The following is a 14036-nucleotide window of genomic DNA, read 5'->3' as shown; positions in this document are numbered from 1 at the left end:
CCCCTCTCCTTTCCGGTGATGCAAGTAATTTTTTCCAAATGCCCCTTTTTCTTTGTTACTATTTTACAAACACACGGAAAGACCAGAGGACAGGTTGGGGCTCCAGCTGTAACATGTTCCGCACAGAGTAACTAGTGCTTCCCTTAAAGCATGTACCTATACTTCATCTTAGGCATGCTGATTTCACGTTCAGCGAACCACTTTAACCACCTTTAAGGAGCCTTCTGCAGGAAATGGAACTTGGGCGTACAAAACACTCGCTGGCTAACACAGGAAATGGCAGGAATGTCATTTCTGAGAAGAGCTAATCCACATGTGGGAACCTCTTTGAGTGTGCTCCATGCGGTCACCTGACAGCCCCGCAGCGGCCGGGCTGCCTCGGAGGCAGGGGGCAATACCCCAGGCGTTGTTCTGCAGCCTCCAAAGAGGGGCACTTTAATATTTTAATCTGCAGAACTGTATTTATGACCTGCAGCTGTGGTGCCAAAGAGGCCCACAGCCCCGTACACACTGAGCCTATTGTTGGCAAAACAGAGTGCTGAGGTTTCTTGAGTGACATAAGCACGTTAACTGAACAACCCTAGGCTGCTCTGGACACGGGCAGAGAAGGGTATTTGTTTTTCTTTGTATCGATCGGTTTATTTGGGGCCTTTATCACTTTTGGTGTTAGCAGTCTTCCAAATTTTAATAGCCCCTAAAGCACAGTAAATCATGAATGAGCAGGAACTAATTTCTCAGGGCTTTGGGCTTCCAGGGAAAGGGAACTTGAACCGATTAATAAAAAGAATCCCCAAGTTACATATAATTTAAAATGAGTATATATTGCAAGTTATGTGTTGGTTTATTACCCAGAGGAAATGCTCGGTATTGTTCTGCAGCCACTTAAAAGGGATACCTCAAGGACTCAGAGCAGCAGTGCTCCCTCCGTCTCCCTCCCAGAGCTGAGCTCTTCCCTGATGTGGTGAAACTCTCATTGAGAACAGTTTGGGAGCATGCAAGGATATAGACTCTTCTGTGTCAGCTTTCGGTTGTATCATCTTCCAGCCTCTTCCAGAATTTTGATGCCTTCCAACCGCATGTATCTGCAAAAAGGGGTGAGAGGATAACCCTTTATAATCCCACGGAAAGGAAAATCCCTACTGTTATTTTTCTTCTGCTTTCCATGTGGCAGCACACAGACTAGCACTAAGTAAATTTAACATTCAAAGGAAATAAAATGCTCTGACATATATTCCTTAGCACTGTTGTGCAGATATTCACCAGAAAAGTTGAGTCTGCAGAATGATTAACAGGTCAACTGGGCGGGTTGCCTGCCAAGTTCACCCCCCACAGAATTAATAAGAAATGTTGCTCCTGTTCTAGTATTAATAACTTTTTCTGAAAAGAGAAAAAGAAAGAAAAGCAAACTCGGAGTTCAGAAGATACTTGTGAAACCAAATTACTTTTTTAAATGTCTGCTGATCCTGATGCTTATGGATTCTAAAAAGCAGAACAGTCACTAGCCAGAGCTCTGCCCACAAATCTGTTCCTCTGAGGTCCCCCTCCGCTGCAGCATTTCTGAGATGCCTCATTTTTGTTGGGCTGAAAACCCAGGACGCTGTCACACTCCATTCTTGGCCCAGGAGGTTTTGCAGGAAGCACTAGGTTAAGGTTTTCAAAAAGGGCTCCCTTTACGGATGTCTGCCTTGAAGGTGTAAGCACATTCTGAAATCAGGAGTACTCTCTGTCCTCTTATCTGAAGGCATAAACCTCAGAAGCACTCAAAATACCTTCTGAAAATCTGCTGCTAAATGCTATAAAGAAATACTGACTGCAAAATTAAAACTAGGGCATACTAACAGCTTACACATCCCATCTGCTAAAGCTGACCTGCCTGTTAGAAAGCTGTGCTAGTCAAACAGGTATATTTGATTCCAGGCAATTCACACTTACCTTTCAAAAACGTGGACAACAGCACAGGACAAAAAGAGCCACCTACCCTCAGGGGAAGGCAAACTGCACTTCCTACACAGAGGGAACCGAGATGCTGGAGAGTTTTTACTCATCCACACTCATCCTTCTCTCTGAAACATGCACGTTTCAAGGCAGTGGCAAGGTGCCACAGCAGGCCTGAGATCAGCCTCACAGACAAGCCTCCAGATTCCACTGACTTTGAAAGGGCTCTGGGTATCTAAATTGGTTAAATGTCTTTGGAAATCCTCGATACATAAGTGAATGTATTCCCCCCATTTCCCTGCACAAGCATCACATATTTTCTCCATTTTACAGACCAAGAGTATACCAAGAAATAGATTAAATGACTTGCACAAAGCTTCACGAGAAGCCAAAGCTAGATATGAAACCAACTCCAAAATATTCTGGGTAATACTGGATCTGAATTCTGGCATTTCTGTTTTGCCTCTTAGCCAGAGCAAGGAACTGCACTGACATAGTTTAATCAGAGGAATACTATATATTCCAGCTAATATTTTGAATATCAAGAAGGCTGTTTGTTCCTCAGATGGATTATAGTTCTGTGAAAAGCTTCTAGGCAGCCCTCACTTTATCCAAACTGGTTGAAACCTAGTCCAGTGTCAGACTTGAACTCCTGTATGCAGCAAAGCTGGTTTTCCAGAAAAAGGAAAGGAGTGATGGCTCCAGTGTTACAAAGGCCACATACCTACATCAATACATGCTTCCCAGTGCTGCTGCTCTTATCTGATACGAAGAAAAGTAGAGAAGAACAAGAGAAGAGAAATCCCTGTTAGGTACAGCAATGGAAAAGAGTTGCTACACAGAGGAATGAGACTGAATGAATTAGAAGTACCCATACATGCAAAAGGTGGGAAGACTGTTCAATTCCAGATAAAACTGCTTAGCAAAATAAAATCTTCTCAGCATTAGCGGTGCAATTTAAGGCCTGGATTTGTGACACCTGAAATTCTTACCACATTAAGTAAATCTGTCCGTAAAAATAGGCATTGTACAATTCCGAGTTAATTTTGTTAAGGTGAGCTGCAAAGTTGTGCCCTGAAAATGCTGAGAAAGCACCTGTAAGCCACAGTACCTCGGTTTGCAAAGAGAAGCCTGAAATTAGCTCCACATCTAAGAAGCAACAGGACTGACTGACAGGCACAAAAAACACTAATTTTGTAAGACACAAGAGGTGGTGAACCAGACGCGGAAAGTAAAATGCACTCGTTCTTCTCCCACACTATCACACCTCATTTCACGTGTTACTTTCAGCTGTATCACACTTCTCAAGCCCTTAATTTTCTAGTTCGGTGTGGCTGCACAGCTGGACCAATGAAAAAGATGAACAGCTTCCTGCAGGGGCTCCATTCTCAGTCACCCGCCCTCCCACACTCACATTTTCTTTTACTATCAAAGGACTTTGATGAGAACACAACATCACCCTCTCCCAGCATTCACACTTCTGCTGGAGTTTGCAGAAGCAGAAATATACGATCACATCTCTGTAAAGTGCAGAAGAAAAGCAAATTGCATGCCTGATAAACTGCATACAAACTGCACACTTGACTTTCAGTAAAAGTTAAAAAAATATATATAGCAACAATATTACATTTTAATATCCTCAGAGAATTTGTAGACATCTATAAATGAAATCACACATTAGTCTAAATTAGCCCAAGGCCTTGACACAACAAAGACCATGCAACATCTCCCACAGATGAGATAACCTCAGCAAAATAAAGGCCTAAATTGAAGGCTACTAGATTTTCTAATCCAGCTCCAGTGGTTTTCTCCTCTCCAAACTGCAAGATTTACAGGGAAGGAGTTTTCTCTAATATGAGAAATGTTCTTTTGTTAGAGAAAGGTTCTTACTGTTAGCTTTCTTTTAAAAAGTGAGTAATTTGCTAACACGGTTCTTCTTTCAAATTAAGTTTATGTTAAAGTAACACCTTATGCCATACGAAATGTGTTCACGATAGTTCCCTTGAAGATAAATAAGTTCATAAAATCTTACCTCAAATAAAAGTTCAACATTTGTCATATTTAATCAGCAATGAAGTCAGACATGTAATTCTTCACAATTTATCCTTCACCAACACTATGTCATTTCCAAGTCGAAACGTGGAAAAAATTTTGACATTTGCAGGAAGTGTGGCAGAAAGGCAGCCTGCCATGTTATCAAAATAATTTATGTTCTAAAATTCCTATGAGTCCGACATGAAAATAACATCTCCACCATTCCAGCTCTTAGTTTAGACAACTCCAGTGTTACTTGATATGACATACTCAGGAAAAGAAATCATCTTAAATTGACACTGATAGTCTCCTGAGTTGACAAATACAAGTTGCTTAAATTCGCTGTGCTTGATTTTCTTTCTAGTGAGCTATGCTTGAAACAGGAAAAAGAGGTCAGATCTGGGAGTAGAAGAGATTAAACTGCAATTTTGTTTTCCTTATTTTCAGGCTAGCCTCTAGTATCAATCTAAGCCTGCTCTAAATTATGTGCAGCTGTCTATTGCCCCCAGGGACAGTTTCAGCAGCCAGAATTAGCTGGACTGCAGTGACATTTTGACCACACACAGTCTTCCTTCAGCCTACCTGTCTTTAGGTTTCTCAGGACAAAAGGGGGTGGCAACATGTCCTGCCAGGAAGAAAAAAAAATGTGAACATTTAGTCATAAACACAACAAGAATGTATGAAAAGTGCAGTTTTTAAAGGAAGCAAAAACTGAGATGTGACAAAGAGTTCGCTAAAGCCATAGGGAATAGAGTGCACCATTTACAGAAGGAGCCAAGAGGCAGCAATTAGGGGCCAGCCTCACAGGGCTGCTTCGATCAGAAGCACCACCAGCAACTGCTGCAAGGGGCTGGCCTCAGCAATGCCATGCTACATGGTCTGCAAGACACAACGGGTGGGTTGACCACTTCATAAAAGACATCTTCGGACATGTAGATATGTAAGGAAGCTATTCTCACCCAGATACCTCACACATTCCTCAACATTTCCGAGGGTCTAAATCATGTTATCCTTCATGAGGCAAATTTCCACTTGCCTCAGTAGGAAATATCTGAACTACAAAATCACAAGCTGAGTCTACCACCTCCATTTAAAGGACCATGAACTATCCTTGGCAGAGTATGATATTTCAGCAAATGTCTAACACCGTCTGAAGCCAAGCGCAGGATCTATGCTCAGCCAGTGCTCATACATGCTTCTGTTATTCTCTGATTCAGTTTTCCTAGAGTGCAACATAGGCAATGTCTCCCTAGGTAGTAGATTAAGACAAAACATTTTTAAAGGTTGACTTAATCCAGAAGCCAACAAGTTAAATTCAGGTCTCTCGGCATGGCAGGTATTTTGACAGTACATTCAAAAGTAACCATAGTTGCCAGCAGAGACAAGCAATTGATATTACTATTTTGAGCATTAGGAATATCTGTACTGCTTTCTATTAACATGAAACAGCAAATTTTCACAATATAATTGGAGGCGTGTCATAAATATGAGTGTAGTTTACACTAATAGGAGTCATTTTATTTGGAGCCAATCTAACACTTTGAACCTGTATTGCTAAAAAATGATACACGGACTAAGGGCGGATTAAAGGGAGCATTTCTTTGAGCAGGAGAGTAGGCGTCAAAAGATAGCTTGTTAAATACATCAGCATACAAAAGCACATGCAAAATGTCCTAAAAATGTAGTCAACCTAAAGCCAACCAATGTCATTAATGTTTGAGGGTTATTCAGCTGCACAACATGACTATGGTCAGCCCCATGGGCATTAGCTCATCCTCTCCCCGCACAAGAAGATTCATGGAAACATTTTGATTTTGTATGTAGTTGTAACAATACATATGTATTCTCCACATACAAGTGATCATGCCCAGAAATATCTGAAGAACCAATTTGCTCTTAGGCAGAACTCCTCAGGCTTTGACAGATTTTTGCATTTACCTTCTGCCCTCTGACTCCTTTGGGTTACGAGCCCACCCTGAAAACTCTTCCAAAGCTTCCTCTGGGGAAACTGGTTTCCAGAGGAACCTTCCCACCTCCAGCAAAATCTCTACCTGCTGTCACTGGAGCAGCCACTCTGGCTGTCCTTTAGTAAGGGGGCTCCTTGTGTATTTTATTTACCAAATTCAGGGTGAGCGTTGGCGGCTTCTGTTGCTGGAGCGGCTCTTATCAGCACCCAGCGTGGCCCGCTCTGGCCTGAGCTCCTCACAACCACCCAGGAAAGCTCCTTCCGTGCGCGGCCTCTGCTCCATGCTGGGTTAACTCTAGGCACACGCAGATGGCGCGGTGCCTCCTGCACCCACCCTGCTTCTCCTCAGCGTGCCCTCAGCACGCCCCAGGCGTCGAAGCCCTCAGCCCGCACATGGCAGCCACCTCCCGGACGGGGCGTTGTGGAAAGCCGGCGGCCGGGCTGCTTGAGGGAACGGGCCGGGACCGGGACCGTGCCCGGCGTGAGGGGCCTCGCTCCCCCGGAGCAGCCCCGGCCTCCTGCCCCGCCTCGGGGCGCCCCGGGCGGCGGGGAGCGGCGGAGGGGCCGTGCTGCCCGGGCCGCCCCGCCCCGCAGCAGGGCTCCGGCCGCCGCGGGGCCGGTAGGGGGCGCCCGGGGCTCCGGCAGGAGCCGGGCCCGTTTCTATTTAGCCCAAGGCCCGTGGGGGGGAGCGGGCGCCGGCAGCGCAGCGGAGCCAGCGCACGGACGGGGCCGGAGCCGCCGCGGGAACGCCGCCGGGAGCAGCCGCCGGCCCCGCCGCAGGTAGGAGCGGGCTCGGGGGCTGCAGGCGCTGCCCCTGCCCCGCGGCTCGGCTCGGCTCGGCTCGGCGGGGCAGGGTGGCCCCGAGCCCGGCAGGTGCCCGGTGCCGCCGCTGCCTCCTCGGGGCCCCGCGGGCGTTCTCCCGGAGCCTCGGCGCGGGGTTTCGAGCCGGCTGCTTCGCCGTGCCCAGCTCCTTCTCGGGCTGCCCGCGCTGCCCAGCCGCCCCCTGGCAGCACCGGGCTGCCGCGGCGCCAGGTAGCGAGGGACCTGTCCCGGCTCCGCTGGCACAGCGGCGCTGCAGGGGCCGGTGGCTGACTGGGCTTTCTTTCTTTCTTTCTTTCTTTCTTTTTCTTTCTTTCCAGGTTCATGATGTTGACAGCTATGTTCTTGGCTGCGCTCATCCTCATTACGGTGCACTCGCAGGAAACGGAGGAAACCATAACGTACACGGTAAGGCTTCGTGGAGCTGGGGATAGCTGTTGCTTTGCTTTGCAGCAGGGGTTCTTCGAAATGACCCTTCAAAAAAAAAAAAAAAAAAAAAAATCTTGCCGCTGTCTAGCATGCAATACAGAGCTCTCTGAGTCTGAATGCTAACTGTAAAACAAGCTGCTCCTACGCTGAAACAGTGAAAGCTGAAGTTTACAGGACTGAGCAGAATGGGCTGCAGCTCTCTGTTCTGAAAAGCTAGCTGTGGGCTGAGTTTGATGAACTGAATAAAATTAGGAAGCTTAATTTTTTATTTTTTAATCCCTTTTCCTAAAGAAAAGGTCCCTAGGACCTTCACTTGAAATACATGGAACTTGACAGATAATTAGGTCAAACATTCTTCAGTGTTTTCCTTTGGATGTTTCAAGCTGTTTTTAACAACATGCAAGTACTCCAGAACTCAGTGCTCTTAATGAAGCATCTAAGTCCTGGAGTGCTCCCACAAATGTTGGTTTGAGCTGGTTTTGAGCAGTGGTTTTGCACAGCTTGATGAAATTCTACAAGAATACTGGAAATAGGTTCTGCTTGCAACCAGGTGATGGGGTAGGAGATTTATAGGCCTTCTTGTAAATTTTTGGTTTTAATCTGCTTGTTCTCACTCCTTGGCTCGCATAATGCGTGTCATAGAAGGAGTGGCAATTACATTGGCTTGGGCTGGTGAAAAACCCACGTTTTCACATCTGATTACAGCTGTAATCCCTGCAACTTGCTTCATATGGGTGGACCTCTGAATATGTGTACAGACATCAGCGCAATGCCACACAAGCAGAAAATTCTGCACACATGCAAAAAGTTAGAGAACCACAGCCAAAGGCTGAGATTGTGTCTTATACAAGTAATCCCACTGAAGTCAGTGGGATGGCTCAGGCAAGTAAATATTGCAGAGTTGGACCTTATCATAGAAGACAGGGCTCAAAGAAGCCTCAAGTGAACATCAGGAAGTCAGTCATAAAATACTTTTAATACTAGGCTTTGGAGGCAATAGACTTCTGAAGGTTGGGAGTACTTCTATTTAGAGGCCCTCAGAAATATTTCTAAGTTCCTATACAGAAGCAGAAACTGAAGAAATAAGTACATTTTGAAAATCTAGACTAAATAGGGATCCCAACCCCATCCTTTTCAGCACTTATTACAATTTATTTTTTTAATAGGGCTTTTCTGATGTGTCTGCACACTTCTTTTTATGACAATACAAGATTTCTAGCATGCCTGTGTGATCTGGGTTCCTATAATATGTTTTCAAAGAGCATTCAGGTGCTTCAGTGATCAGTCTTCTAATCATGTAAACTTAACAATGAAACGTAGCTTTTGGACATGTTACCCGTAGGATGCTACTGTTTCTCATACGTACATTGTATTCATTTAGGGCCAAATCCTTTTCTATTGTAAAACTTCCTTCAGCTGCAGTAATAGTTGAACTTGGCTCCTTACTACTAAATAGACAGAACTTCTGTTGTGCATTAACAGGAATTGGGTGATTCAGTAGATGCATGAATTAGCTGTTTTCCTTTGGGTTTGCGTTTTCATAGCTACAGTAACTTTGGTGTTGTCAACTCAGCATGTAGTCATTCCTTCAGAGATTGAGAATTGTAATACAATTTGCTGTCCACTTACCCCTTTGTAACATTGGAGGCTTTTTCTTCTAACTCGCTGCTACATCTGGCAGATCACTGGTGTCACCTGCGAATGAAGAACATATTTTCAATCCTATTGCTGAGTCAGTGTCTGTTTGTAACAAGTTTCTCAAAATAACTTGAGCATTGTAAATGGAACAAGTGGATCTCAGCACCAGAAGGTCAAACTTGTTACTTAAACAGTTCTCTACAGTGGAGGAGTTGCAACAAGATTTAGCTTGCTTAACTGTGGCTAATTACGTTAATTGACTCAATTCTTTCCTTTCTGTGGGGCCATTAAAATAATATCCTAAGCAGTGCAGGATGCATATGCACCCGCATAGTACAGCTCAGTTGATTCACTGATATTTTAAATGTCTGTTGTAGTTGGCACCATTGTTGTACTTAACTAATCAGTTTCTCTAATTATAACCTGTGATTAAAACTGTAGACGTTTTAATGCTTTTGGGCAGAGAGATAATGAAGATATTTGCCTCAATTGCCAGGCAGAATATTTAAAATTATTTCTGAAGTTACCCGTCTACGATGATATGAATAGTTGCTGAGTATAGTCTTGTTTGAATTCTGTCAAGTTTTATTTATATAAGTAGTCCTGCTGCTATAAACTCTAACCATTTATTGTATGTCTTGCAGTATAAATTGTTCTTCCTAGACTGCAGTTCCTGGAGTCACATGGTTAGAAAGCATGTGAATGAATTTCCAGCTGTCATGGGATCTTTCCCCATTGCTAGTGTGCTGATGGGAGAGAGGAAGAAGTACAGTGGGACAGAGGTCCACTAGTCCCTCTGGCAAGCCCCTGGAATGAAAGAATGAAAGATGTTCCACTCCTGGAAAGCAGTGAACAAGAACAAAGTTTAAAAAAATAAATAAATAAAATTATAGTCAGCCAGTAACCAATGGCAGATGCTTTTTTCACTTTGTTCCCCATCCCCACTAAAGTCTACCTACTCAGCAAACAATACCTTAGGAACTTGCTGAGAATAGAAGCTCTATCTCTACATGCTTCTCGTTCTACCTACACAGCAACGCTGTACTAATAACCATTTTTTTAGCTTTCCAAGTTACAGAAACATTGCATGTCTCCTAATGTAAAACTTTGAGATCATTGAAATATGCTTATTTCTCCAAAATAAAGATTCCTGACTAGCATAGTATTTTACTGTTGTTTTTTTTTTTTTTTTTTTTTTTTTTTTCCCATTTTTCTCTATAGCAATGCACAGATGGCTATGAATGGGATCCTGTTAGGCAACGGTGCAAAGGTACAGTAAATCATTTTCAAACAAAAACTTGCTGTTGGAATTATTTCAGTGTTCTCACATCCCTGGTTTAGACAAGGGAGTGTGCTTGCATGTTTCATTGCATTACTTGTATTAATGGCTGTTGCAGAGGATTCAACTGTTAAAAGCATGACTTGTGTTGTTGCTAACCACAGATATTGATGAATGTGAAATAGTCCCAGATGCATGTAAAGGTGGAATGAAATGTGTTAACCACTATGGAGGATACCTCTGTCTACCCAGAACAGCCCAAATTATTGTAAATGAGCGAGAAGAAGCAGCAGCTGAATCCACTAGTGGTCGAAACAATGTCATTCGACGGACTCCAGCTGATCCTCACCGTGCCCCTCCAAATCCAACGCATCAAATTCAGTGTGCAGCTGGGTATGAGCAAAGTGAGCACAATGTGTGCCAAGGTAAGCAAACTGCCCTATGTTTTCCTTTCAGTATAACCAGAGCGTATGTGATAACAAACCTAATGCCTAGAAAATAACAGCCTCTAACTTGAACTTACTAGAAATGTATTGGTGCACCATCAAATTGGAGGTGTGCCATATGCACCTCCTAAAGGTCTCTAAATAAAATACATGCATCATGTTATTGTTCAAGGTAACAGAACCTGAAGTTTGTTGCAACCTATTCCATCTATTTCAGGCTAATGAGTACAATTAATTCTGTTGTCTGTAGATGGTAAAGAAAAACAAAACCAAACAAAACCTTAACGCAAGTAACCAACTTCAGTCAAACATGTCCAGGAGAGGCAGTGCTTTGAAAAAAGTAGGCAACATAGTTGGACATAGTGTAGATAAGCTGTAAAGATTTGCAAAACTATGTATTTTCCACTAAGTTAATGCTGAATGGAACAGAAAAAAAAACATTATATGAGCTGTTGATTATATCAGATTTTAATGTAGAACAATACACTGTTTTATGTCCATCAGATTTGTATGAGGGATACTTCTCAAGCAGTAGGAACCAAACATCTGAACATCTTGTGCTCTTCTGATCTCTGTGGAAGCAATCCTACAGAGACCCTGCCAGCTTACTTCCAGTCATAGTCTAGCCAGGCTCTGAAACTATAGCAATGAAGACCTTTCATTTGAGTGTACATACACTGCACGCTGTGCCAAAATTCTCAGGGTATTAGCAATGTTAATTGTATGCATTCAGGAACCAGACCCACAAGCACTACTGTAAACTAAGACTGTTTCATTTATTATTTTATATAAATAGTTTACTCTTATACTTGCTGAAGTAACAAATGTTTTGTCCACTGTTTTTGTTTTCTTTCATAAAAATATATTCTACTCCTTGTTCATAATTTGGCTTTCAAGCATGTCAGTGGGATACCCATGCAAACAGAGGGCAAAATGTGACCCCATCGTTCATCTTTTCCATTTTTGTGGCCCTTAACAGTATAATCATATAAAATAGTACTTCAGTGACTATAATCAGGGCAAGCTGTATTATACAGTGGTAGTTCCTTTCTCCCTGGTATTCATGTATACAGAACATTATTTATCACTAGTAAGTAAATACCCGGTGCTTCTGAAGCATAGTAATCATCATGGAGATTGGATAAGTTATTTTCATAGGCAAAGCCTCAGAGTTGCATTTCTGGCTCATCTGATAACATTCAGTATTTCTGTTGCTCTAATTCAAGAATGTCAAGTAAAGAGCCTGCCAAAGGAAGTCAGTCCAATGATATCCTCTTAATCCCAAGTGTTCATCTGAAGTTATCTTTGGCATTAATTTTTTCCTTGATGACAAATTATTTTTTCTCAGTTTACCTTAACAAACTAGCAGCAGAACCAAAAACAGAGTACGAGACTCCTGTGTTTGATCCAGTATTCCCCCTGCCAGGTGATATTGCAGTACTGTGATGCTTATCTTCCCTGGTGAACTGTGATAAACTGCTTCTGCTAGAGCACATAATATTGATGTTTTACAGCATTTGAAAATAATGCTAGAAAAGTTCCAAGCATTAACATAACTTTAGCTGTGGTGGCTTCAGGTGCTCCAATAAGTGATAAAAAGGAAAGTTTAATGGCAAATAGTACCAATGCCTTACTTATTCTGAATTGTGAAATGGGGTTAACTTAGAGACTGACAAGTGGTTAGGGTTTTTGTTTTGTTGAGAAGATTGTTTATGATACGTTATTATAATCTTTTTTTCCATGCTTTAGCTTCTTGAAACTTGCATCTAAATATTTATATTCAATTTACAAATCTCTGGTTAATTTATAATAACAACTAACTGTTGTTGTTATAGTACCAGAATTTTTAACTAACAGACACACAAACTATGGTGAAATCTCAGGCTTTACTGAGTCAGAGTTTTGCTACTAATCTCCTTGTGCCAAAATTTCATTCTAAATGCAGAAAGTATGGAAATATTGGTGTTTAAAAGCTGAAATATATTGTACTGAACGAATTCCAGCTGGAAAAAGTGTAGTGGATAGTGTGCTTGAAAGAAAGGATGAAGGACTTTCAGAGCACTTAAAGCATGCATTCAACTTCGTGATCTTCACTGCTGAAAATATCTTATAAAAGATAATTTTGATCAGCAATGATCCCACTGTGGGTTTATTTAATTATGGTTAAAAGACTTTGCTATGATAACTGCTTGAGGCTCCTAGGGAGTGTAACTTACACATATAGTCACACTTAAGCTTGTTTTATTGTTTAGTAAATCAAATATGAAGTCCAGCTCCTTCTAATTGTTTGCAGATGTATGACATTTTCCTTCCAGTCCAGCAGCACTAAGTATTTTATAACCAATGTGAAAGTGTAGAGACCTCTGTTTAAAACAATAACATGCTCTGAGGAGCTATATTACTGACATCATACTAGTGTATTAGGGGCCTTCTGTTATAATATATTGTCCACTCCCTTTTTAAACATTGAATAGTGAGAGTACGATAGGCCAAACGCACAAGTTGGTTTCTGTGCTTGAAATAAACAGTCAAACATGACTAATGCCACTTATGCATAAGTAGTTTCAGTGATGTGCTGAGCTTCATCATAAGGTGAGGCAAGATACTGCATGGCCAGATTGTATTTCTATTGAGAGGAACGAGAAACAGTCAGGGAGGTGTGTGGGTCTCTGTGCTTCTTAATCTAACAAAACATGGCTATGTGCCTGAGAGATTTAATACCTTCTTCACCTCTGACCAGAAGAAAACAAGTGAAAGTTAAAATATTTGTCAATGCTTAGAGCTTTTTGTCTCCGATGCATACCTGTAGTTACTAGAGACCACGTAACAGACTAAGAGCATTCATGGCAAACTGGTAACAAAGCACACTGTCTTGCAGAAGACACCTCACAGAAATGACTGGAGCTTCCTCTGATATATGTAAAAGTCACTTTTATAACTGATATCAGCCAGAAACATTGTCTTGTTTAACTGTAGTTGTCAGAAGTGTGGGTAGCAAAGCTTCTCTGGGAAATTCTCAGCATACTGTATCTGAATAGTAGGTAGTAGGAACCTCCAAAAATCATGAGAAAGCCAAGGGGATGTTACTTTGGAGGAAGATTTTTTTACATAGAAAATGTACTAACTCTGATTCAACCAAAAACATTTAAGTGAAGAATTTAAGGTAATTTTGACCTTAATCTCCCTTTCCACCCCAGCTCTTTATAGTTAGTTTCTTCCTCACTGTCACTTCTGTACTTGCTTTTACCTTGAAACTGGTCACCAGGTAGATTCCCTTGTGGCACCTGCCAGCATTCTCAGAAAACAACTCATTCTCACCTGTCAACGTCAGAATATCATTCAATTTGGGAAAAGCCAAAAACAGTAAGAAATATTTATGTATAAATTATTGAGTTAGCTAATACCTTCAGACACTTTTTTTTTTTTTTTTTTGCCTCATAATAAACAAATACCTGAACTCTGTTGCCTGCATACAGGACTGAATCATTAT

At 42.1% G+C, this 14036-nt stretch overlaps 1 protein-coding gene across 1 annotated transcript in view; it reads left to right on the top strand.

Annotated features, from left to right (window-relative positions):
- The first annotated feature begins 6606 nt into the window (after positions 1-6606).
- The window catches only part of EFEMP1 (EGF containing fibulin extracellular matrix protein 1), a 48729-nt gene continuing 41299 nt past the window's right edge, over positions 6607-14036 (top strand). Inside the window, exons 1-4 of the mRNA XM_032184236.1 lie at positions 6607-6715; positions 7075-7162; positions 10043-10091; positions 10265-10525. Of these exons, the coding sequence (XP_032040127.1) occupies positions 7079-7162; positions 10043-10091; positions 10265-10525 (394 nt within the window). The 5' untranslated portion in view covers positions 6607-6715; positions 7075-7078. The remainder of the gene's footprint in view (positions 6716-7074; positions 7163-10042; positions 10092-10264; positions 10526-14036) is intronic.

Source organism: Aythya fuligula, chromosome 3 (genome assembly GCF_009819795.1).
Source record: "Aythya fuligula isolate bAytFul2 chromosome 3, bAytFul2.pri, whole genome shotgun sequence".
In the NCBI taxonomy this organism is placed as follows: Eukaryota; Metazoa; Chordata; class Aves; order Anseriformes; family Anatidae; genus Aythya; species Aythya fuligula.
The sequence above is the reverse complement of the archived record's forward strand: the minus strand, read 5'-3'. Positions and strand labels throughout refer to the sequence as shown.